The sequence below is a fragment of the Leucoraja erinacea genome, chromosome 1 (assembly GCF_028641065.1).
Source record: "Leucoraja erinacea ecotype New England chromosome 1, Leri_hhj_1, whole genome shotgun sequence".
NCBI lineage: Eukaryota > Metazoa > Chordata > Chondrichthyes > Rajiformes > Rajidae > Leucoraja > Leucoraja erinaceus.
This window is the reverse complement of record NC_073377.1, coordinates 49,635,109-49,661,747: the sequence shown is the minus strand read 5'-3', so window position 1 is coordinate 49,661,747 and position 26,639 is coordinate 49,635,109. Positions and strand designations below refer to the sequence as shown.

The window sequence follows — 26,639 nt, the reverse complement described above, 5'->3', positions numbered from 1 at the left end:
ACAAGGCTCCCTAAGGATAGAAATGATATTATGGGAATTGGGCTTTTAAAATGTTTAACAATCCAGCAGCCTGAGCAGAGAGCACAGATGTTTGGTGAAACTCTCCTTGCTTACATTTGGTCTAATCAATGCAAAATAGTTCACATAATAAGCACAGAATGCAGTAGACAAAGTATGAAGAGAAACGTCCTGTTTCTGTTCTTTTATCGGTGTGTGGGTGGCCCTTGATATGGTGTCCCCTCAGCCTCTGGAATTGCAAGGATATGATCTAACCTGTTCACCCTGGATCCTCTCCTTATAACACAAACCTCGCAGACCTCATAACAATTTTGTACATTGTTTTTGCACCCTTTCCAGTTTAATAACACCCTTCTTATAGCAGGGCAACCAGAACCATGCAGCTTTAATAGGACACCCCAACTACTGTAGTCAATACCCGACCATTGAACGAAAGGATACCAAACACTTCCTTCACCACACTTGCAAGGAACCCAGCACATTGGCTATCTGTTCCACAGCACTCCTCATTACCCTGCCATGTTGCAAGTCATGCCCTGGTTTGTCTTATCAAAATATGTCGTATTTATCCGATTAAATTATCTAAAATTTTCCATTGGCCCAGTTGACTAAAATCTATTGTAATCTTACATGACTTTCTTCACTGTACCATCAATTTTACTGTCCCGAGGATGGGATTTTAATGCTAGTGCTACCAATGCCCGCATATACCAAATAAATAGAAAACACGGAGTTCCTCCATTCACTCACTGGAACATTAACATTTTCGAGTAAGATTTGTTTTCCATTTAAAGTATCAACAATATTCTCATGTCAGGCAACTTCGACGACATGTTACAACCACGCCCATTTTAATCCCGCAAACTAATTTCCACCGTGTGAATCATTCACGGCGTTTAGAGACTGCATCCACATTTAAGAGGCAGTCCCTCACTTTACCACTTCGAGGATGATATGGAACCAAGTTCAAGGGCAAGTAGCACAAGTGTCCAGACTGCTCACGCCTGTCCACTGGTGGTCTTCGAGTTTGCTGTTGGTGCCAGAGTCCTCCTCCTAGTCCTCGTCGTCCTACTCTTAGTCCTCCACCACCATCACCCCCTCGTTAACGTGAGCATTTACTTACTACCTTAAACCCCGCCACCTTCCCCCTCGCCCGCTTGGCGCCTTTTCTAGCTTCACGTGGCCTTCCACGGGCGCACGTGACATCGGCTCGCGCCCCATTCCCCCAACAACCGGCGCCTGGCGCAAACCCCCATTGTGACGTCAGAATGCAGTAGAATCACCGACCAGCCGGCGCGCGGGCCGCTCACGGGGTTACCTGCTGCCAAATGTAGCAATGTCGGGGTGTCCATGCAATTCAACTCACTCACCCCTACTGTGATTATTAGTGGAGTTCAAAACTTTCCTCCTCCATTTTATTTTTGAAAGAATGGGGAGGAGGTGGGGAAGAGATTTCAAAACAAGATAACGGATAAAAAGGTGCATCAACTTTTGCTGGATAATTACATTCGCTTACTCGCCCCCCACACACTCGAATCAACATTTATGTCCAAGTTCCATGAATTATACACGTATTATATACCCAAGTTGGAAAGTTTGTGTACACCCATAAATGGGGGAAAGGTTCCGAAGCAAACCCATGAATCGAAAACGCCCGTGGTATTAAAAGTTTAAACTAAGTACCGTCCAATTAAGATTTTACGTCAACACATTAACTTTTCACCAAAAGAAAAATAATGGAAACACAAAAATCACCATCGAGCTGCAACGCGAAATGTTTAAATTAACACACAAAGAGAGAAAAATATCCGGAGAAAAAATCAACCTAAAACACTTAAGTGACGAGAACAAAGAAAATATTTTACCAGTTGTTCAATCCGCGCAAATGATTGAAACCTGCGACGTCTTACCTGCGGATCTTTAACCGGTACAACACGGATTTAAACCACGATCTTCTCTTATAAACAACCAATCAAAACAGCCGTTATCTCGCTATATTCTCACCTCAAGAACAGGCTGAAAACAAATCACGCATTTCCGCTGGGTCCTAAACTCTCCGGACGCTCGGGACAAGGCATGAGTATTTCACCTGAATTTTGCCTGAAAGAATATCTATTATTTGCCTCTAATGGCCCATTTAATTGGATGTTTAATTTAAGGTTACGGTACATGCACATTATTAACACTAGATGGCTCCCTACTAGATTATGGCAATTATTAAAGTCAAAGGTCTCCTTTCTTATTTTCCTCAAAGAATATATTTTAAAAGCTCAGAAACTAAAAACAACGTTATGAATATGCTAATTTAGATTGATACAACTTAGATTATTTTCATATATTACAAATCCATAGCATAAAAAGTATATATAAAAATAACTGCTTGATAACGACATATTTTACAACTTTCGATTATTTCAAAGTTCTAAATTGAACTCCTGTACTGAATAATTTACTGACTTGAAGACGCAGAGTCTGTTGGAATCTTGAAAACAACAAGCTGGTGGAATTCAGCACATCAGGCAGTTTCTGTGAAGGGATTTAGCATTTCGGATCGGAACCCTTCTTCAGATTGCTTGATGGGTCCCAACACAAAATGTTGTTCTGTACATTTCCCTCAACAGAAACTATACTGCCTGACCTCATTCATGCAGCAGTATGTTTTGCTCAATTTACTTATTTGTGTGTATGCCTTTCCATCTGACCAAGAGATCTTGGGTGTAAAGAGGTGGAAATCCTTGATCTACCCAGCTAAAAGACAAAGAGCAGGAGGGGGAAATCTTACCAAGTTAGCAATTTCCCATAATAGTTTAAACTTTTAATAAAACAAGGCAAGGTATAAAAAACCAATTCCACAAGCTGAGATAGAAAAAGGCGGCTTTTTGCCAAAAAATGTTTGACATCAAACCTGTTACATTAAATTAAGGGTTTATTGTTTTGCATCATTTTGAATAATATGCATGAAGGAGACTAAACAGCTCATTGCTTTGTTAATTTGAGCCAGCTGCTTATTAATATAAAAATATTATTTTATTAACAAAAATTGAATTAAAGCAAGCATTGTTTGAATGGTATTTACATATCTGTCATGCTACTGCAAGTAAGATTGAGGATTTTATTGGTCTGTTTCAAGACATTTGACAATACAATACTCTTGATATATTTTGATGTGTGGGTTAAGCAGTGGCTAGCAGGGATACCTGGAAGTTAATGGTAAGGTGCTGACCCCAGAAATCATTGAGGAACAAGAGGGATTGATGATTGAGGATGGAGAATGGTAAAGTCCCTCTTTGACTACTCAATGCAATCAAGGATGACATAATATAGTTCTTTATCTTCAAATGTATTCAGAAATCAAGACAGGGTCAGAGGGAATTACATCAAATCTAGTAAAGCATACAGAATCTACTCCTGCTTCAGTCAATGGGGCTATATGTAGAGGAGTAATTCATAATTCATAAATACACACAAAGATGCAGAAACCATATAACCATATAACCATATAACAATTACAGCACGGAAACAGGCCATCTCGGCCCTACAAGTCCATGCCGAACAAATTTTTTTCCCCTTAGTCCCACCTGCCTGCACTCGTACCATAACCCTCCATTCCCTTCTCATCCATATGCCTATCCAATTTATTTTTAAATGATACCAATGAACCTGCCTCCACCACTTCCACTGGGAGCTCATTCCACACCGCCACCACTCTCCGCGTAAAGAAGTTCCCCCTCATATTACCCCTAAACTTCTGTCCCTTAATTCTGAAGTCATGTCCCCTTGTTTGAATCTTCCCTATTCTCAAAGAACTGCTGATGCTCTTTAATATATAAAAGGATGCAAAGTGCTGGAGAAACTAAGCTGGTCAGACAGCATCCCTGAAGAACATGGATAGGTGATGTGCAGGAAGGAACTGCAGAAGCTGGTTCAAACCAAAGAGAAATCACAAAATGCTGTGTAACACAGTGGGACAGGCAGCATCTCTGGAGAGAAGGAATGGATGACGTTTTGGATCTGAACCCATCTTCAGACTGAAAGTCATGGAAAAGGGAAATGGGAGATATATAAATGATGATGCAGAGATATATAGAACATATGAATGAAAGATATGAAAAAATGTAAACAATGATAAAGGAAACAGACCATTGTTAGCTGTAACTAGGTAAGAATGGAAGCTGGTATGATTTGGGTGGGGGGGCGGATGGAGAGAGAAAAGCAGGGGTTACTTGAAGTTAGATAAATAAATATTCATACCCCTGGGTTGGAAGCTGCCCAAGCAAAATATGAGATGCTGTTCCTCCAATTTGCATTTAGCCTCACTCTGACAATGGAGGAGGCCTAGGACAGAAAGGTCAGTGTGGGTAAGAAGGAACTGCAGATGCTGGTTTAAACCGAAGATAGACACAAAAAGCTGGAGTAACTCAGAGGGTCAGGCAGCATCTCTGGAGAGAAGGAATGGGTGACGTTTTGGGTCAAGACCCTTCTTCAGACAGGTTAGGGATAAGGGAAACGAGAGATATAAACGGTGATGTGGGGAAATAAAGAACAATGAATAAAATATATGCAAACATGTAACAATGAAATGAAACAAGATGTTTGTGGGGTGAAAATAAGTAGCTAGTATGACGGGTGGGGGGAGGGATAGAGAGGGATTGCAGGGGCTGCCTGAAGTGAGAGAAATCAATATTCATACCACTGGGCTGAAAGCTATCCAAGAGAAATATGAGATGCTGTTCCTCCAACAGCCTTACTCTATGAGATGCTGTTCCTCCAACAGCCTAACTCTAACAATGGAGGAGACTGATGACAGAAAGGTCTGTAGGAATGGGAAGGAGAATTAAAGTGTCCAGCAACCGGGAAATCAGGTTGGTTCAGGCGAGCTGAGTGATGGTGTTCCATGAAACGATCGCCCAGTCTGCGTTTAGTCTCGCCGATGTACAGTACCCGCCATGTTTGGAACAAAGACCCATCATATATTTATTTGCCTCTGTACTCCACAATTTGAGATTTGTAACAGAAAAATCACATGTGGTTAAATTTATCAGATTTTAATAAAGGGCATTTTTATACATTTAGGTTTAACCATGTAGAAATTACAGCAGAATTACTGTATACTGTATATTGTATACAAAATTACAGATATTATACATGATTCCCCCATTTTAGGGCACCATAATGTTTGGGACACAGCAATGTCATATAAATGAAAGTAGTCATGTTTAGTCATGAAAGTGGTCATGAAGAAGGGTCTCAACCTGAAATTCTTCTCTCCATAGATCCCTTCTCACCATAGATTTCTTCTAATTCCTTCTCTCCATAGATGCTCAACCGCTGAGTTTCTCCATCATTTTGTATCTACCTTCGATTTTACCAGCATCTGCAGTTCTTTCTTAAACATTTTTGGTATTTTGTTGCATATCCTTTGTATGCAATGACTGCTTGAAGTCTGCGATTCATGGACATCACCAGTTTCTGGGTGTCTTCTCTGTTGATGCTCTACCAGGCCTGTATTGCAGCTATCTTTAGTTTATGCTTGTTTTGGGGGCTAGTCCCCTTCAGTTTTCTCCTCAGCATATAAAAGACATGCCCAATTGGGTTCAGATCGGGTGATTGACTTGGCCACTCAAGAATTAACCATTTTTAGCTTTGAAAATTTCCTTTGTTGCTTTAGCAGTATGTTTGCGATCATTGTCTTGCTGTAGAATGAACCGTCGGCCAATGGGTTTTGAGGCATTTGTTTGAACTTGAGCAGATAGGATGTGTCTATACACTTCAGTATTCATTATGCTACTACCATCAGCAGCAAAGATCCTATAGCGACCAAGATAGTCCACTCGATGAAAAAGACGTAGTAGGGTCATGGGCAGAGTCATAGTTAATCTTCGGCCCCATTTCCGGCTTCCGTCTCTGCACCAAAGATCCCATAGCGGAGCAAAGATACTAGCGCGGAGACAGAAGCCATTTACGGAAACATCCTCGTCAAAATCAAAGATCTTTGGTAAAAATCTTCTAATTTTCTTTCTGCCTCTCTGCCTCACAATAAAAAGCAAAAAGATGCCTATGTTCCTTCCACAACGTGTGAGAAGTCTGGCCCGGATCAGCACGGCTAGGACGCCAGGGTAAAGTTGCGGGGAGGTTTGCAATGTATTTTTATGTATTGTTGTCTCTTGTCTGGCCTTGTGTCCGAAATAAAGTTTATATATATAAAAATCTGGAGAAATATATATGTGTGTGTTATATGGTTATATACATCTATATCACATTCATATATGTGTATGTATGTGTGTTCTTTCCTACACAATCTAATCAGTTGTATGCTCGCTGAATAAAACCATCCTAAGTTATACCATCATTCTTTAATCTAGCTCAAAACAATTTTTATTTTGTTAAATACTTCATTTAGATAACCCCACCATTACAGACAGATCTCATTCCACTCTCTGGCTATTGGGAAGACCAGACCCATTTTATTGTTGAAAAACAATTCCATAGACACAAAAAATCATTAAGGAACATTAAGGAACATTTTAAGGAACTTTCCAAGAGTAGAGCAACTGGAATCTTCATATTGCTATTATTTTTTCCAAATACCGCAGTTGTGAACAGTGTGATTAGATGAATTACAAAGTGCAAGTGTAATACAAAAATCAACTCAAACACAGCACACAAGCCATTTAAAAAGAAATGTTTAAAAAAAAACATTAAAAAAGACAATTAACAGAATCATAATTTGTGAACATATTAATCTTTAACAAAATTTAACAGAATTATGAATTAACAGAATTATGAATCTAACCCTATATCACACACACAAACTGTTCCCCCGCAACGCTGATTACACTGCGAGAGGGATATACAAAGTCGGGTCGGGTTATTGAAATGGCCGAAGAAAAGGCTGACGTTCTGCTCCGTTGCATATCAGCCCATTGGATTTAGCGGGAGTGGATTATCTTGCTCGCTATAGGATCTTTGATCAGCAGTTGTATCATCAATGAAGATAAGCGAGCCAGTGCCTTCAGCAGCTATACATGCCCTGGCCATAACTCCCCCACCACCGTGTTTCACAGATGAGGTGGGTATGCTTTGGATCTTGGGCAGTTCCTTCTCTCCTCCATACTTTGCGCTTGCCATCACTCTGATACAAGTTAATCTTCGTCCCCTCTGTCCAGTAGAACCATTTTCCAGAACTGTGGTTGCTCTTTAAAAGACTTCTTGGCAAACTGTAACCTGGCCATCTAATTTTTGCGGCTAACCAGTGGTTTGCATCTTGCCGTGTAACGTCTGTTTTTCTGTTCAAGTCAAGTCAAGTCAAGTTTTATTCGTCACTTGCACATAAAGTGCAAGTGAAATAAATTTGCCAGCAGTGGTTCAATAAAAAAAGAACACACAATGCACAATAAAAATTTCATCACTGTGGTGGAAGGCACAAAAATTGGACAGTCCTCCTCCATTTCCCCCAGTGGTCGGGACCCCAACCCTCCACAGTCGCCACTGCGGGCGTCCAGATGTTCAGACAAGGTAAGTCCTGAATCTGTGCCTCCCCACCGGAGACCGCAGCTTCATGTTGGTGTAGGCCGCAGGCCAGCGGTCGAAGACCTAAAGTCCCCGCCGCGCCGCAGCAAGAAGAACCGCAGACTACAAGGCTGGTGGTCGGAGCTCCTCTCCAGGGATCCCTGGCGAGGGATCCCAGGCTCCGGATGGTAAATCCCCGCTGCACCCGCGGTAGAAGTTGGCCTCGGGCCAGCGGTCAGAGCTCTTTTCCCGGGTCCCCAACGAGGGATCCCAAGCTCCGGACGCTCTGCAGACCGCAGCTTTAGGCTGCCGCGGGCCAGCGAACGGAGCACTCCTCCCCGGCAACCCCCGGCGAGGTCTCGCCCGCCACGCGACGAAAGCATCCTCGCTGCGCCGGCGGCTGAAGCCCCGGGCACGTCTCCGGGAAAGGCCGCACCGATCCTCGATGTTAGGCCACGGGGGAGGCGACATGGAAAAAGTTGCCTCTCCGTGGAGGATGCGACCGAAACGGTTTCCCCCTTACCCCCCCATACCAGCCCCCACACAAGACACTCAGAGAGACATTAAAACACACACATTAAGACACACTAAAAAAACAAAAAAAGTAGAAAAAAACGAACATGCTGCTGGCAGGAATGCTGGCTCGCAGCGCCCCACCGACCACTTCATTAAGTCTTCTGCAGACAGTGGTCATTGACAAATCGACACATGACTCCTGAAGAGTGTTTCTGATCTATCGGGCAGGTATTGGGGGATTTTTCTCTATAGAGAGAATTCTTCTGTCATCAGCTGTGGAGGTCCTCCTTGGCCTGCCAGCCCCTTTGCGATCAGTAAGCTCACCAGTGCTCTCTTTCTACTTAATGATGTTCCAAACAGTTCATTTTGGTAAGCCGAAGGTTTGGTTGATGTCTCTAACTGTTTTATTCTTGTTTCTCATAATGGCTTCTTTGACTTTCATTGGCACAACTTTGGTCCTCATGTTGATAAACAGCAATAAAAGTTTCCAAAGATGATGGAAAGACTGGAGGAAAGACTAGCTGCTGGCATTTAAACACCCCTGAGCAAACACAAACACCTGTGAAGCCATGTGTCCCAAACATTATGGTGCCCTGAAATGAGCGGACTGTGAAAAAACACAGCTGTATGGCTACATGGTGAAACCAAAATATATAAAAATACCCTTTAATAAAATCTGACAATGTGCACTTTAACCACATGTGCTTTTTTTCTATTGCAAATCTCAAATAGTGGAGTACAGTGGCAAATAAATAAATGATGGGTCTTTATCCCAAACATTATGGAGGGCACTGTATAAGAGTCCACATCTTGAACAATGGATACAGTAGTAGGTGCAAGCGAACCTCTGCCGAACCTGAAAGGACTGTCGAGGTCCCTGGATAGATTAGAGGGAGGAGGTATAGCGACAGGTTTTGCATCTTCTGCGGTTGCAGGGGAAGGTACCTGGGGAGGGCGTGGATTGGGTGGGAATGGATGAGTTAACCAGGCAGTTGCGGAGGGAACGATCTCTGCGGAAGGCGGAAATGGGTGGAGAAGGGAAAATGTGGCTAGTGGTGAGATCCCATTGGAGGTGGTGGAAATTTTTGAAGATTATGCTTTGTATGCGACGGCTGATGGAGTGAAAGGTGAGGACCGAGGGACTCTGTCTCTGTTGCGACTCGAGGGAGGGGTAGCAAGGGCAGAGCTGCGGGATACCAAGGAGACACGTGCGAGGGCCTGATTTATGATGGAAGAGGGGAACCCCCATTCCCTACAGAATAAGGACATCTCAGATGTCCTGGTATGGAACACCTCATCTTGGGCGCAGATATGGCGTAGACAGAGGAATTGAGAGCAGGGGAAACAAACAACAGCTGCTGTAAGAGACACACTGGAGGACAATGCACTTTGATTACCCTAAACATGTTGAACTTTCAGCGCGAGACATCTGTGTGTAAAAGCTGCTGACTAGCACATTCCAAGATGCGCGAGTGCTTGCTGAGGAACCCACTGAACCCTGGGTGCAGCCACCACAATGGCATTCTGGGGACTTCTGCTATGGAGGAGCTGGACCCGATGTAATAGTGTCCTAAACACTTTATGGGAACATTGATGAAGGAGAAAAGGTAAGCGACGTACAATCAGAATGATTTGTACTGATTGTGTTTTCAATATATATAAAAGAATAAAGAATATTTTTGAATAGTCACTGCGATGTTGTAGCCATGACTGAAACCTGGTTAAGGGAGGGGCAGGACTGGCAGCTCAATGTTCCGGGGTACTGGAGCTTCAGGAGAGACAGGGGTGAGGGCCTGATTTATGATCAGCCATGATCAAAGTGAATGGCGGTGCTGGCTCGAAAGGCCGAATGGCCTACCCTTGCACCTATTGTCTATTGAGGGAAAAAGAGGAGGGAGGGTTGGTTGCATTGTTGGTTAAGGAAGATGTCACGCCAGTGGTCAGAGGTGATATTACAGATGGCTCATCTAGTGAGGCCATATGGATGGAGCTGGGGAACAAGAAAGGGATGATCACCTTGTTGGGGGTGTACTACAGACCCCCGAATAGTCAACAGGAATTAGAAGAACAAATATGCCAGGAGTTTGCAGACAGCTGCAGGTCAAATAAGGGTTGTTATAGTAGGGGATTTTAACATTCCCAAGATTGACTGGGAAAATCATAGTGTGAAAGGTTTAAATGGGGTGCAATTCCTCATACTGTAAGTGTTCAGGAGAGTTTTCTTAAGCAGTATATAGAGGCCCCCACATGTGAGAGGGCAACACTGGATCTAGTATTGAGAAATTGGGAAGGGCAAGTTAATGAAGTGTTTGTGGAGGAGCCTTTTTGGACCAATGACCACAGTTCGATTAGGTTTAAGATAGTCATGGATAAGGACGGAGAGGGTCCATGTGTTAAATGGATGCGCGGGGCAGGTTTTTTTACACAGAGTGTGGGGTTACTGGACTGTGATGCCAGGAGTACAGGTGGAAGCTTTAAGCTTTTAGATTGGCACGTGCATATGCAAGGAATGGAGGGATATGAATCACATATGGGCAGAGGAGATCAATTTAACTTGGTAGACAAAAGTGCTGAAGAAACTCAGCGGTTGCGGCAACATCTATGGAGCGAAGGAAAAAGACAAAGTTTCAGGCCGAAATCCTTCTTCTTCAGAAGAAGTCTGAAGAAAGGTTTTGGCCCTAAACGTTGCCTTTTTCCTTCGCTCCATAGATGCTGCCACACCCGCTGAGTTTCTTCAGCACTTTGTCTACCTTCGATTTTCCAGCATCTGCAGTTCCTTCTTAAACAATTTAACTTGGTATCACGTTCGGCATATGTCGCTCTTCAAGGGAGATGCTAAATGCATTTCGTTGTCTCTGTACTGTACACTGACAATGACAATTAAAATTGAATCTGAATCTGAATCTGAATCGGCATGGTCATTGCAGCCAAAAGGCCTGATCTTGTGCTGTTCTATGTATTTCCCCATCTCAATTAAAATATCCTTAGTACAAATAGATGATTTTTTTTTTAGAAAAGATCAGCTATGCCAACTATCTTATGAAAATTCGTTTTTATTTTATTTATCACTTGCCAGATAAATTAGCACTGGATTAACACTTCTTATTCAATATTATGACCTGATCATTTCCTTGGTACTTACTTGAATGTTAACTTAAATTAGATGCCCAAGTCTCCTCTCATTCATTCTACAGAGATGTGAGTGCTATTTCCAAGATTTCACAAATCTCTTTTTTGGGAGTGGGGTGTTGTACATATTACAAGAATAGAGAATTACTTTGTGTAGGAAGGAACTGCAAATGCTGGTTTAAATCGAAGATGGACACAAAAAGCTGGGGTAACTCAGCGGGACAGAGAAAGAACGGGTGACATTTCGGATTGAGACCCTTCTTTAGACTGATGTTAGGGGAGAGGGATATACATAGATAAGGACGTGTACAGATAAGGAAATGTAAGGTGTGAAAACAGGACAAATGGAATGTTAATCAAGGAAAATGTACAATAGATCATTGTTAGTTGAGAGAAGGGAATAACAAAGCAGATAAAATATAGTCGGGGACATTAAGACAGGTCAGAGAACTGGGAATTACTTTGTTTAGTATACTAATTTGTAGTTCAATCCCTTGTAACGTTGGTGGTATGAAAATGATTAACACGAGAATATGTCATTACACTAGCCTAAATCGATCAACTCACTAAAAGGCCGGCAGTCTGTAACATTAAAAGCACCACTGAATCTAACAACAAACCTTCAAACATTCTAGTTCTCGCATTATGCCTCCAATGTACACCTGACCTGCAATGATTCCCGAGTACTGTACGCACAGATTACTATTTCTTTGCAGAAGTAATCCCGGACGGGACGGGACTGGACTGGAGGCGACAACCAAAGACCAAATGCTCTGGTATCTTTATCTTTGGCGACAACAAGACAGCGCACGCGAAGGCCGAGCTCGCCGCGTCACGGTGAAGGAGCGCGGGGTCACGTGGCCCGTGCACCGGGCTGGGGTCACGTGGTCACAGGCGCTGTGCACCGGGGAGGCGGCGGCGGCGGCAGCGGCGCGAGCGACACCGGCGGCGCCGTTAACGGCAGCAGCGCGAGCTCCCCAGGTAGGGCGGCCCCGCGCGGTCCCGGGCCTACTGGTAGTCAGTCACAAAGATCCTATAGCAGATCTTTGGTCAGTCAGCGGCGGCCGAGCCGAGCAGAGCCGAGCCTCTGCACCCGCCTGGACCGAGGGGCATGGGTGAGACATCGTGTTGTCCCGGTTCCATGGTATCCCTGCTCCCGGGCAGCGGTGGTCTCTTACTGTTAATAGCCAGCCCTGGCTGGGGCAGCGGATGGTTGTAGTTTACTCTCTTTCTCTCTCCCTCAGTATTGAGGCTAAGTTATGGATTGGTGAGAACGTTCTGCAAATTAAAATACAACCCATAATAAAACAACACGAAATAATTGGTGACTAGAGACTAAGTCAACTTGCGTGTTGGAACATCGTCGTGCCATTCGCAGAAATCACCGCTTTCAGTTGAGCGGATTGTCACTTCCTCATTCCAGGCGTCTACAGCCATCCAATCTCAAACACGGGAATATGCGAAACCGCACCTGTTGGCATTTCCAAAAGACAAAATAGTCAGCATTTCGTTATTAGTGTAAAACAGCCATTTGGAAAGTAACAGCAAGTGGGACAGCACCTCCTTTGTTCAGTTTGAAGATCTTTCATCAGAACAAAGCTTTTCACCAAAGATTCTAGTAGCTCCTCTATAATCTTTGCTTTTCACCGTACCTTGGTACACGTGACAATAATAAGCCTCAACCAAAGAACCAGGAAGAGTTAGAAATGAAAACTTGTTGTAATTTAGAGATAGAGCCCAGGGGTGAAAAGGGTGTAGAGAGTATCTGATGGGTAGAAAACAAGTTAGACCAACTAGTACATGTGTGGGTTGTGAGAAGTAACCGCACTTTGCACATGACCCTCCTAAGGTATGCGACAACCAGTGATGGTGATTATACGTCAAGATACAGAAGCTAGCAAATCAAAAACAAAATGGTACGACTATTCAGCAGGTCAGGCAGCACCCATGAAGATAGAAACAGGTAATAGTTATGCTGATTGGGTGACTTATTTGCAGAATACATCTGATTGGCATGCAAGGATACCCAGAGTATCCAGTTGCCTGTCCTTTTAATTCTCCAATCCAGTTTGACATTAATCTTAGACACTGGTCCAACAAGGTTCATTGTGAGCTTGAGAAATAACTCTCAGGACTTGACATTGAAATGAACGATTTCAGATAACTATTCTCTTCTTATGTCAGTACTGACTGTTGCTGATGTATGGTTATACATCTGCAACAAGTTTATCTCTCCACACGAGTGGCCAGATTTGCTGAGCATATGCAGCATTTATTTTGTTTTAATTCTGACTGCTGTGTTCTTCACCTCACATTTCCAGAATGTTTTATTATTTTTATTCTTTGACTTAATTGGCTTATCTACTAACTAGATGGCACATAAAGGTCACACGGGCAACCTTGGTCTCTGTTTTATCAGAGGCATTCCCTTTGTTCTGTTCATCTTTCCTCCTTTGCAATTTAAACCACACTTGTTTTCTCACTTTTCCAGATCTGATCATGGGTCATTACTCATTAGCCTGGAACATTAGTTTTTAAACTCTTTCCAGAGGTGTTGCTGAGTGATTACAATACATTCTGTTTTTATATTTAGATTCCCAACAAACACTTTTTTCTAAGTTTCAATAAACTTTAGGGGGTTGCTGTTGGAAGAAGAAAAGAAGAAAAAAAAATTGCACCGATTAACAAACCTTTACTGCCTTTCAGCCACATGATTGCTGTCAGTCAGTCTCTTGGTATCAACCCTACTGAACCTCCACCTCCTGAAGTGGTGGTATAACTTGAAATAATACTATCTGGTTTCAATGCAAGCTGGTATTCCTAATTAAAATTTAAAAGCTTTGTACAATTTGATAATGAAAAAGTTTAACTGTTAACTGGTTTTGTAATCTGTCCTAGAATGTTCTGGATTGTAAATGAGGATGGTGTTGCAGCTTGTGTTTTGTTGAAACTCTTAATTGAAATCATTATCTGCATTCTTGTCACTAATTAATGGAATTTCTGATTTGCTTTGCAAATTAAATTTCAACTATATTTGCAGCTGTGGCAATAATTGGTGGCAGTTTAAAAATTTTTAGGTCTCTATAAGGGAATCGAGGAATGTGGGGTTAATGCAAAACAAAAAGTGGCAACGAAGTAAAACATTTACTGTGATCTTATCAAATGGTGGAGAATTATGACGAGCTGAATACCCTCTTATTTCTCATTTCATAGAGCGTGAGTATGTTTTAAAAATCCTCTGTCAATTTAGAGGAGAAGAGCCAGGTGTTCTGTGTTGGTTCAACATTCAATATGTTTGAATCGTGCACTAATTGCACCTGCTAAGTTAACTTGTAACTTCCACATTAGATGTGTAGAAATATGAAATGTGGGTCAGATCTTAATTCCTTCATTTGTTCTGAAGCACTAGGACTGGTTTGGATGAGTTGTGTTATGAGGAAGTCTGGTAAATCCTTATCCCAGCTTTGCTGACTATCACAGCTTAAATATTTTAAATTATTCTGTTTAATTTGGAGAGAAAAGAATGAATTTAATTTAAAAAAAAAAAAACATAATTAACATTAAACATGATGAAAACTTGGTCAAAACCTCCTGATCTGTCCCTTTAAAAACACTCTCGGATAATTTTGGACCTCACTGGACCTGAGCCTGTTGTTCTTTCCCTCCTCAAAATAAATATTGGAAAATCTGCCTAAGATTATACGGAGAAATGATTTAGCAAAAGTGGACAAGAAACAACACCTTGAATGTAGACTGGTGTAGAACAACCGGTGTAATTAACTAGTGTAGATTAAAAGTAGGTTCAAGGCTAAAATGTTTTTTTCATCATGAAAATATGGAGTCACCAATATCAAGAGATTCCTGGGCAACCAGGTACACCAATGATAGGAATGGGGCACATGTATTTGATACTGAGACCAAATTACCTAAATTAAAAGGGAAGTTAGAAAAACAAAGATGGCAAGGCAAAACAAAGGTTTAGATTTATTATTATTGCCATGTGTACTGAGGTGCGGTGAAAAGCTGTGTTTTGCAACCTGTCCAATCAGATCAGGTAATACTATATACTTAAATCAGTCAAATTCAATTATAATAGTTGTAGCATTGAGAAACAAGTTCAAAGCCAATCCAAAGCTTTTTTAGAAAGTTAAGAGTATGACAGAAAACAGTGAGGCTTATCGGGTACTGGAAGCAGAGGCTGTTGGTAAGGTTTTGGAACAGTTTTGATCTGTCGCCTTAAAAAAGGGTGATGGTGGTTGAGAGAAGTGTGAAATGTGGCCGAGAGGAGTATGACATTTATTTATTTGAATATTTTTAATGATAGAGGTTTAAGGATGTTAGCTGCTTTGAAAGTGGGTAAAGTGCCCAGGCCCAACCAAAATCACTGCTTGTTCGCATGGTTTTAAGCAAAGATTGCTTTGGGGCTTCTGAGATAACAAGAAGGCTAGATAGAACAGTGATTTTTATTTCCTGTAATTGACATTGGTTTTAGCAATTTTCAGCTAATTCCCATACTGCTTGCTAATTGAAATGAGAAGCCATGGGACCCAAGAGCACGTTGCATCCAAGGCTGGTCCATTTACTGACATTGAAGGATAATGGTTCCGTGGAAGCCAATTAACAATAAGCTTCTGCAGGATTTCATAGTTGGGTTTTTAGTAGTGTGTGTTAATGATTTAGACTTTATTATCCCCCTATCACAGAGGTTTGAAGACAATACAAAAAATGTCCAAATGGTTTATGGAAGAGGAGGAAAGTATTATATATGCAGGAAGAAATTGGTAGTATGCAAGTTGGACTGAAAAATGGCAAATGGAGTTTTAATTCGGAGAATCATACATATTTAAAATAGTTTTAACTGATTCAAAATTAATCTTAAGATTTTTGTCCTTTGTAATTAAGTGAAGCATATTCAACTTAACATGTCTTCACCAACCATCTCGACTAATAATTTATCAGCACCTCCTCCACATCCTTTCTATGCCTTGTATTTAATAAATGTCATGAAAGTATCTGCTTCCACCAATGCCTTGGGCAGTACGCATTAGGTGAAAAGTTATTCCTCCAATCCCAGGTAACCCTCCTATGCCTCGCTTTGTACCTATGTCTCCTTGTCTTGGACATCTCTGTTATAGGGTAAATTTTCTTGCCATCTTCCCTATCTCTCCTCCACATCATTTTGAGTACCTCCTTCAATTCTCCCACTCCTCGGGCTCCTCTGCTCCAAGGTAAACAAACTAAATCTAGCCTGTCTCCTCATAACTGAAATGCATCATCGCTGGAGAGGTTCTGTTGAATCTCCTCCGCACCTTCCCTCGTGCTGTGATGTTCCTGCTGGAGTGTTTTGAACTGTGCACAGTGCCTGATAAAACAAATGTTTTTTGATTTCAAGCAATTTTTATTTATTATTTATATTTATTATTTACTTACTAAAAACGTATTTATTTTTTATTTATAGCATTTATTTCAAGAGGGCTACAATACAAAAACAGGGATGTAATGCTGAGGCTCGATAATACGCTGGTCAGGCTGCATTTGGTGTATTGTGAGCAATTTTGGGCACCATATCTGAGGAAGGATGTGCTGGAGAGGGTCCAGAGGAGGTTTACAAGAATGATCCAAAGAATGGGTGGGTTAACATATGATGAGTGTTTGACGGCACTGGGCCTGTACTCGCAGGAGTTTAGAAGAATGAGGAGGGACCTCATCGAAACTTGCCTAATAGTGAAAGGGCCATGGATAGAGTGGATGTGTGGAGGATGTTTCCACTAGTGGGAGAGTCTTGGACAGGAGGTCATAGCCTCAAAATTAAAGGATGTTTTTTAGGAAGGAGATGAGGAGGAATTTCTTTAGTCAGGGTGATGAATCTGCGGAATTCTTTGCCATAGAAGTCAATGGATATTTTTACGGCGGAGATAGATAGATTTTTGGTTAGTACGGGTGTTGGGGGTGATGGGGAGAAGGCAGGAGAATGGGGTTAGGAGGAAGAGATAGATCGGGCATGATTGAGTGGCAGAGTAGACTTGATGGACCGAATGGCTTAATTCTGCTCCGATGATTTACGACCTTATATTCACTTTCTGTGCTTGAATCTTCCATGATTCTACATTAATGGATGCATATTCTATTCTACTTTTTAAATTACTGGCCCATTGTAGTGTTTAACTCTAACTGGATTTTCATTTCCCTGGCTTGTGTAGATTTGATGCAGTGATCTTTGAAGAAATTTGCAGGTGTGAGTCTATTTACAAATGTTTTAACCTTGGCGAAATTTTCAAAGAATTTCCCAGGCAAAGCGCAAGGATTTTTGCCAGTTGCCAAGCTGCAACTTGACAAAGGATTTTTTAATTTTGAAAAGAACAAACTTAAGTTATCCAAAGCAACAAAATAACTACTTGACAATCTCTTCAGACTGAAGAGTCCCAACAGAAACGTCGTCTGTCCATTTCCCTCCACAGATGCTGCCTAACCTGCTTAGTTCCTTCATCAGTTTTTTTGTTCAGGATTCCACTATCTGCAGTTTCTTCTGACTGAAGCCATTTGGTTGGTTGAAATACATTTATTTTATTACGAGTTATCGATGTGGGCTCCTATATATTGGCAAACCTAAGCACAGACTGGGCAATCGTTTTGTTGAACAATTTTGCTCAGTCTGTCTTGGGCTACACGATCTCCGCATTGCCAAACATTTTAACTCCCCTTTTCATCCACTTGGTAAAGTGTGAAGTAATGTACTCGTAAACATTAATATGGGGACAAGACACTGCAGATGCTGGAATAGAGAGCAAAAAAAAGGGTCTGCAGCAGGTACACTAGTGTTAGATGGCATGTACGCATGGAAATGGGCAGATAACAATGGATGGAAGGGTTGAGGCCCTTTTTCTGTACAAAGAATTTGATTGTTAGCCAAATGTTGAGTGACTGCAAGTGAGTGAAGCTGAAAAGTATCTAGGCATCTCAGTGTATGATTATCAAAAGTCTAGCAGGCAAGTCCAACAAATGGCTCAAGGTATAGGAAAATTGTGTAGTTGAAGAGGGTGTGTAACCCTCTTTGTGCATGTCTGAAAATGTTAACTTCAGAATCAGGAAACTGAAACTGCTAAATGTGGTGAAATCATTTTGAAGCCAATTTCGAAAGAAATTTGTTGTGAGTGACAAACTGCATTGTAAAATGTTTACTTGCTTCATTCTAGCTTTTATGTTTACCAATCACGGTAATAATGGGTGACCACTCTCACCTCCCATCCTGCAGTACAGCAGTTTGGGTAGCAGAAAGCTGTCCTTGTGGAACACATAAATCACTACCAAGAAATGTGATATGGAATTAAAAAAAATGATTGTTTTTAGGTGGGGGGGGGGTTGATATGTTGGGTGAGATTTTTATACTTCGTTATTTGTGTTGGCCCTGGTTTGTTAGCCCATTAATTCATAATTTATTTGTGTATCTGTCTGTATGATATAGGTCTCTAGCCAACTACAGGAACCAAGCTGACAAAAATCCTTTATTTGGACTTCCCAGATCCTAATAAACAGTAAAATGGATGATTTTGAGCCTCTGTTACCTGATGTCATTACTGATAAAACACCTGATGTTGAACATGGAGGCAAGCCGGAATTAAATTCAAGAAGGTAGGATTTTAAAGATTTTTTTGAAGAGCAAGTATTCGTTATTGTCCCAATAGTAACTGTTTTTTTCTGAACCTGGGTGAAAAACACTTCCAGTGTACAAATGCATTTCATTTTGTGCAAATCCATACCCAGCAAATATTATTCTTGTGTTTTATTTAAAATATAACTACAACTTAAAGCTGCTCATTGAAGAGTTTGAGATAATATACCTTACTCCTTCGTGGAAAAGATCATATTAAATGATTACAAAAAACAATTGCAATCAAGGCAATTGTTTTTTTTCCCCTTGAACTTCACAAAGCACTGATTATTCACAGAACCTCTTGATTGTAAATATTGAAACATTGTTCACCTGCAAACACTTGTCATTCACTCAATTATTGCCAAAATTGCATTAAGCACAAACTGCGAGAAAATAAATGGTTACTTTGGAGGTTTACTGAAGCATGTGGCTATCTCGGCCCCTAAGCATTAGATTTAAATTGGTTAACTTGCCAAAGACCATGAGACCTTGTGTTTCACCATTTAGTGTTGCACCCAGGCAGCCATTCCAGATTGCTTTTTATATTGTATTATGCATTATCCTTTGATAGGCAGAATAGATGTAGAATTTACTTTAGACTTCAGAGATAGTGTGGAAACAAGCGCTTCGGCCCACCGTCCACGTTGACCAGCCATCACCCTGTACACTAACATTGTCCAACACCACTGGGGACAATTTACAATTTTACCAAAGCCAATTAACCGACTAACCCTCATGTCTTTGAAATGTGGGAGGAAATTGGAGCACCCGGAAAAAACCCATGCAGTCACGGGGAGAACATACAAACTCCATACAACCAGCACCCGTAGTCAGGATCGAACCCAGGTCTCGGTGCCACTGTACATTATTATAATTTAGATTATGGTCTCCTATTTTTAAGTTAATATGAATTGATTGAATTTTTAAATATCTTGATTTTTACCCAGACAGATTTACAATGTCATTAGTGGATACAAGAAACTGCAGATGCTGGTTTACTAAAAATATTAAAAAAAAGTGCTAGATTAACTCAGTGGGTCAGGCAGCATTTCTGGAGAACATGGATAGGTGACGTTTCAGGTCAGGACTCTTCAGACTCATTGCGGGAGGGGGGGGGGGGGGGGGGGGGGGGGGACAACTCAGCGGGTGAGATGACATCTCCGGAGAAAAGGAATAGGTGATGTTTTGGGTCGAGACCCTTCTTCAGTCTGAAGGGTCTCAACCCAAAACATCACCTATTCCTTTTCTCCAGAGATGCTGTCTGACCCGGTTCGTTACTCCAGCTTTTAGTGTCTATCTTCGGTTTTTTTCATCGGCTGAATGTGGATAAAGGCCAGAGATAACCAGGGCTCTCACTTAACTTTTTTTCCCTGTTGCCAGCCGGGCAACCTTGACAGCTTTTTAGGTTGCCAAATGACAGCATTCGCATATTATGATCAAGAAAGAACTGCAGATGCTGGAAAATCGAAGGTAGACAAAAGTGCTGGAGAAACTCAGCGGGTGCAACAGCATCTATGGAGCGAAGGAAATGGGCAACGTTTCAGGCTGAAACCCATCAGTCTGAAGAAGGGTTTCGGCCCGAAACGTTGCCTATTTCCTTCGCTCCATAGATGCTGCCGCATCCGCTGAGTTTCTCCAGCACTTTTGTCTACATTCACATATTATTTCTGCTTCAAATAACTCACAAACTAAACATATTCACCAATCAAGACATGATATATACCACAATGACATGCAGCAAAATTATAATACAATATCTCAACTCTTTTTACACATTGCAATTAATGCAATTTCTATTAGTTCTTTCCACTTCCAAATAAAAATGTGGTTGGATTATTCAGCGTATGATCAACCTGTGTCAATAAATCCTTGACCATGGTAACATATATGCTTAACCATGCACACTACAGATTGATGCAAGCATGTTTTCTGTGAAGGACCGAAAATTACCATGACATGGCCATAGCATGTGTCGTTATTGCTATTGGCACAGAGGCACTGTGGCTTCCCACATAATATATCCATAACAAAATATACAGGTTGCAAAGGAAATTTCTAAAGGCATTTTATGATAATAGCTGTTAAAACCGACTATACCCACCTGACAGGTTAAACATTACACTAACTGACAAGAGATGTCCAAAAGACATAACTGCAGCAAATGTTCTTTTGGTAATATGTTTAAAGGTGTCAAAACAAATGATAACATTGGGAATTAAAACACATTTGATTGCATTCCGTTATCAAACATAGTCAATGTTCGCTCTGAAGACCATGAAGCACAATAGGGTCTGGGGGTGTGTGAATCAGTGGGGGGTGGATAGATGGCGAATGCAATCGGTGCAGAATGGATGGATTGCGGCAGGTGAATTAGTACGTGTTGGTTGGAGTATGTAAAATTGTGAGGGGAGAGCACGGGGGATGTCAGTGGTGTTGAATGGGGGGGATCAGTACAGGATGAATGGGGTAGACCAAAATGCTGGATAAATTCAGCGGGTGAGGCAGCATCTATGGAGCGAAGGAAATAGGCAGCGTTTCGGGTCGAGACCCTTCTTTAGACGGTTCCCCCCATTCTTCTTCAATGTGGATCGGAGTTGTGGACCGATACATGTGGATCGGAGGGTCTGTGCAGGATGAATGGGTGATCACTACAGGATGAATGCGGGGAGTCAATATAGGATGAATGGGGGATCAGTACGGGTTGAATGAGGGGATCAGTACAGGATGAATGAGGGGATCAGTACGGGATGAATGGTGATCAGTAAAAGATGAATGGGAAGATCATTATAGGATGGATGGGGGGGATTGGTGTAGGGTAAATGGAGGGTGGGTCAGTATGGGATGAATGGGAGGATCAGTGCAGTATGAATGGGGGGAGAAGTGCAGGATGGATGGGAAGGGGGGTCAGTTCTGGATGAATTGGGGGAACCAGTGTAGGATGAATGGGGGGGGGGTGGCAGGAGAATCAATGCAAAGTGGGTAGGGTGATGAATAGATTGGGGGGGGGGGGGGGGGGGGGTAGATAGGGGAGGGTAGTACAGGGGGTGTCAGTGAGGATTGAATAGAGGAGAAAATGGGGATCAGGGATGGAGAGGAGGGGTCCCAGGATAAGAGAGGTGGAGGAAGGGCAGAGGAGGTGGGGAGGAAGGAAGGTCAGCGCTCTTTGGACAGCATCGCCCCGCTGCCTTAGCCGTCCCTGTCCAACGCCGAAGTGCCGCCGCCAATGGTGGTGGCGGTTGAGATCTCGCCACCGCCTCCCCTCCTCCGCCAGCCGAAAGGAAGGTGCTGGACCGAGCGGTGCAGCTCAAAGATCCTATAGCTATAGGATCTTTCATGCAGCTGCGTCTGACGGCGAAAGGAGACCTCCCCCTCTCCCCCTCCCTCCTCCCGACCTTGGCGAGTGAGAGGGGTTGTTTTGGAAGCGCTGTTGGTGGATTTGCAAACAGCGGCCGTTATCAGGGCGATAGTGGCCGCTGCTTGCAAACCACCAAACGGCGCTTTCAAAACAACCCCTCTCGCATGCTGAGGTGGGGGAGAGGGCGGCCTCCTTCCACCGGGCGGGGTGCGGGAGGAGGAGGTGGTGGAGCCGCTGCCGCTGTTCGGGGCCCATCATTCGCTCCGACCCTTCGTCACCGTGCACCTAGTATCTTTGCCCCGCAATACAGCCGCCGCCGACACGAAATGTCACGTTCCTATTCTCTAGAGATGCTGCCTGACCCGCGGGTTTACTCCAGGTTTTTGTGTCTATCGGTATAAACCAGTATCTGCGTACCAAGCCGGGTAAAATGAGTCGGCGTTTAGGTTGTCCGGCGGCACTTTGGGTGGTCAATGGCACCCGGGCAACCACTAATTTCGAGCCCTGATAATATGACGGGTGTGAGACAAAAAGATAGAAGGGTTGCAAATTGTGTAGTGAGAGAAAAGAATGAAGGTGGTAAGCAAGTTGGAGGGGAGAAATAGGTGCAAGTCCAGGTGGGGGAGAGTGGTAGGGGAGGATGAGGGGAGATGTGATTACGATCCATTGATTGTGCATCATTGCATAACATGGGTTCGCAGTTTGAAAGAGGGATGAGTGCTACTGCTTTCATACGTTTGGACAGGGAAGAAAATTAATGTTATTGCATGTGATTTGCTTTTCATGTTGAGTGGATATCTAAAGATTGTATTTGTAGGTAATTGTTTTTGTGGATGTAAAATGTGTAATCTTGCTTTTAGACCTTTTCATGTGCCACGCAACAACCTGCATGGCAACATATCCCCAAATGAGCAGGTAACAGCAGAAGCTTCAGCAATGAACAGTCGTATACAGTATTATAGCAAGTTGACCACTACGCACAAAACACTGGTAAGATTTTTTCAATTTAGTTTCTCGCGAGTATTGGTAATTTTGGAGGATAATGCAAAAGAGCTCTTAATTTCGAAGAAGTGGAAGAGGAAGGAAAATTTGGAGGACGGGGGGAAAGCAGTAGAAACCTAATGAGCATAAAACAATTCACAGCTATAAAACTACTTCTGTGCTGTTATTTTGCCATTAATTGGATTTGTTTGCAAGTTTTGGTCTGTAACTGAACGAGGACACAACAGCTGCATAGAATTAATTTTGTGAGTAACCATAGCGGAGGTGTTTAGCGAAACGATCGCCGAGCCTGCACTTGGTCTCGCCGATGTACAGAAGTTTTTCAGCGAAACGATCGCCTAGCCTATTTTTCAGCGAAACCGAGCGCAGGCTCGGTGATCATTTTGCTGAACACCTCCGCCCTGTCAACCTACCTGACCTCCTGGTTGTTCAGCACTTTAACTCCCCCTCCCATACCCAATCTGACCTTTCTGTCCTGGGCCTCCATTGTCAGTGAGGCCTAGTACAAATTGGAGGAACAGCACCTCATATTTCACTTGGGCAGCTTACAACCCAGCGCTATGAACATTGACTTATCTAACTTCAACTAGCCCTTGCTTTCCCCCTCCATCCCCTCTCCCTTCCCAGTTCTCCCACTAGTCTTACCGTCTCCGACTACATTCTTTGCCTTTGTCCCGTCCACTCCCCTGACATCAGTCTGAAGAAGGGTCTCAACCCAAAACGTCACCCATTCCTTCTCTCCAGAGATGCTGCCTATCCCGCTGAGTTACTCCAGCATTTTGTGTCAACCTTGAGATAAAACACTTCAGGCTAGACATCAGATGAAGTGCATTTCAGTTTGCATTTCAGTTTTCGTCTATTCATGCAGGCTGCGTTGAAAACCTTTAAAATAAATGGAGAGAAGATCAAGATTAATCATTTGGGAAATTCTAGGGGTAGAAAAAAGCTTAAGGTGGCACTGCACAGAACCATAGATTTCATACTTCAATTTGCAGTTGTAACTCCCATAAATAAGTTAATAGATAAATGGCTCCTTTTAGAGGAATAAAGAAAATAAACAAGGGCAAGTGGGTGATGAAATTCTTGTAAGAAAGGAGTAGGTTTTAAAAATGGTGTTTGGGAGGGTAATGTATAATGTAAATTAAGAAACCACTGTAATGGAGGAAATCTAGTGGTCACATAGCAAACTAAGAGTTAAAATAAATGTTTTTTTTCAGGCCAGAGGTCTGTAACTAGTGTTGTACCTGAGAGTTCAGTTTTGAAGTTTGCTGATACAACTGGTGGAAAGGCATGCCGTGATGACAACATTGTGATTATGCGACAGGGTATTGATAATTGAGCGATTGGGAGAATCTGGCAAATGAAGTTTAATTCGGGAAAGTGTGAAGTAATGCACTAGTAAACAGTAAAACGTAGATAAGACACTGCAGATGCTGGAATATAGAGCAAAAAAAAAGGATCTGCAGCGGGTTAGATGGCATATGTGGATGGAAATGGGCAGACAACACTGGATGGAAGGGTTGAGGCCCTTTCTCTGTACAAAGAATTTGATTGTTAGCTAAATGTTGAGAGACTGCAAGTGAGTGAAGCTGAAAAGTATCTAGGCATCTCAGCGTATGATTATCAAAAATCTAGCAGGCAAGTCCAACAAATGGCTTAGGAGGCCACAGTCTGTCTTTATTGCAAAGGGGATGGAGGTTAAATAGGAAAATTGTATAGTTGAAGAGGGTGTGTAGCCAAACTTTGTGCATGTCTGAAAATGTTAACTTCGGAATCAAGAAACTGAGACTGCTAAATGCGGTGAAATCATTCTGAAGCAAATTTCGAAAGAAATTTGTTGAGTGACAAACTGCATTGTAAAATGTTTACTTGCTTCATTCTCGCTTTTATGTTTACCAATCAAGGTATTAATGGTGACCACCCTTACCTCCCATCCTGCAGTACAGCAGTTTGGGTAGCAGAAAGCTGCCCTTATGGAATACATAAAACACTACCAAGTAATTAGATGTGGAATAAAAAATAACAGAATTGTTAGGTGGCGGGGGCATTTTTACTTCAATCAGCATTTCTCTGCATATACAAAAATAATGTGACTGCAGAAAGTTGTGATACGGATGTTTTTCTAAATGGGGGAGAAGTGGGTGATGAAATTCTTGCAAGAAAGAAGTAGGTTTTAAAAATGGTGTTTGGAAGGGAAATGTATAATGTAGGCAGATATGGTCTGGTGCAGGGCAGTGGTAGTGCAGGGAAGTCATATTGTGGGCACAAATGTGAAATTATAACTGATAATAATGAGGCAGAGAGTGGAGAAGGGACCAAAGTTAGATCAATTGTGCATTTTTGAAGATGGAGAGGTTATGGAGATAGGGAGAATTAGGCATTAATATGAATAAGAAAATGATAACTTTTAAATGGGAGATAGGAAAAATGTGAATGGTGTGAAACTGGAAACATAGAAAATAGGTGCAGGAGTAGGCCATTCGGCCCTTCAAGCCTGCACCGCCATTCAATATGATCATGGCTGATCATCCAACTCGGTATCCTGTACCTGCCTTCTCTCCATACCCACTTTAGCCACAAGGGCCACATCTAACTCCCTCTTAAATATAGCCAATGAACTGGCCTCAACTACTTTCTGTGGCAGAGAATTCCAGAGATTCACCACTCTCTGTGTGAAAAATGTTTTTCTCATCTCGGTCCTAAAAGATTTCCCCCTTATCCTTAAACTGTGACCCCTTGTTCTGGACTTCCCCAACATCGGGAACAATCTTCCTGCATCTAGCCTGTCCAACCTCTTAAGAATTTTGTAAGTTTCTATAAGATCCCCCCTCAATCTTCCTAAATTCTAGTGAGTACAAGCCGAGTCTATCTAGACTTCAATGTTTTATGAAAGATTTGAAGACTGAGAAACATGTCAGCACGAAGGTAAAAACAAAATATTGGAGTAACTCAGCGGGGCAGGCAGCATCTCTGGAGAGAAGTAATGGGTGACGTTTCGGGTCGTGGCCCTTCTTCAGACTTCTTCTTGCATATGGCGTACACAGCCTAAAGTTGTAGGACAACTTGTTCTATTTGATCTTATTTGATTGTACACGCCGGGTTGATTGCATTCGTTGAAACAGGGCGGACCACGTGAAGGTTGCAATCTCCCACCCCTTCTTCAGACTGATGTCATGGGAGTGAGCGGGACAGAGATAGAACGTAGTCAGAGACAGTAAGACTGGTAGGAGAACTGGAATGGGGAGGGGATGGAGAGAGAGAGAGGGGGAAAGCAAGGGATATTTGAAGTTATTTGAACATATTAGCACTCTGTACTGTATAACAGTGTGTAGAAGTTGGCGTGTAGATTTACCTGGGCATAGAAAATCGTGTTAATTAATAAGTAAAGATTGTAACAGAAGGAGCTAACAAAAATGTGGAGTACTTTTCTCTGTAGACTGCTAAAATGTATTATTTTTA

At 42.3% G+C, this 26,639-nt stretch overlaps 2 protein-coding genes across 13 annotated transcripts in view; one reads left to right on the top strand and one right to left on the bottom strand.

Moving 5' to 3' along the window:
- Nucleotides 1-12,841, bottom strand: part of ddx4 (DEAD (Asp-Glu-Ala-Asp) box polypeptide 4) — a 76,871-nt gene extending 64,030 nt beyond the window's left edge. For 2 of the 9 annotated variants that reach the window (XM_055634311.1, XM_055634319.1), the window contains exon 1: nt 12,522-12,841. In XM_055634311.1, coding sequence (XP_055490286.1) covers nt 12,522-12,609 — 88 coding nt within the window. In that variant the 5' untranslated portion in view covers nt 12,610-12,841. The other 7 variants (XM_055634371.1, XM_055634380.1, XM_055634354.1 and 4 more) reach the window with 6 other exon arrangements.
- The window catches only part of slc38a9 (solute carrier family 38 member 9), a 55,081-nt gene continuing 40,312 nt past the window's right edge, over nt 11,871-26,639 (top strand). Inside the window, exons 1-3 of one of the 4 annotated variants that reach the window (XM_055634402.1) lie at nt 11,871-12,153; nt 18,692-18,801; nt 23,039-23,168. In XM_055634402.1, coding sequence (XP_055490377.1) covers nt 11,941-12,153; nt 18,692-18,801; nt 23,039-23,168 — 453 coding nt within the window. In that variant the 5' untranslated portion in view covers nt 11,871-11,940. Of the gene's footprint in view, nt 12,154-14,287; nt 14,389-16,636; nt 16,802-18,634; nt 18,802-23,038; nt 23,169-26,639 lie in introns of those variants that run through there. The other 3 variants (XM_055634409.1, XM_055634429.1, XM_055634419.1) reach the window with 3 other exon arrangements.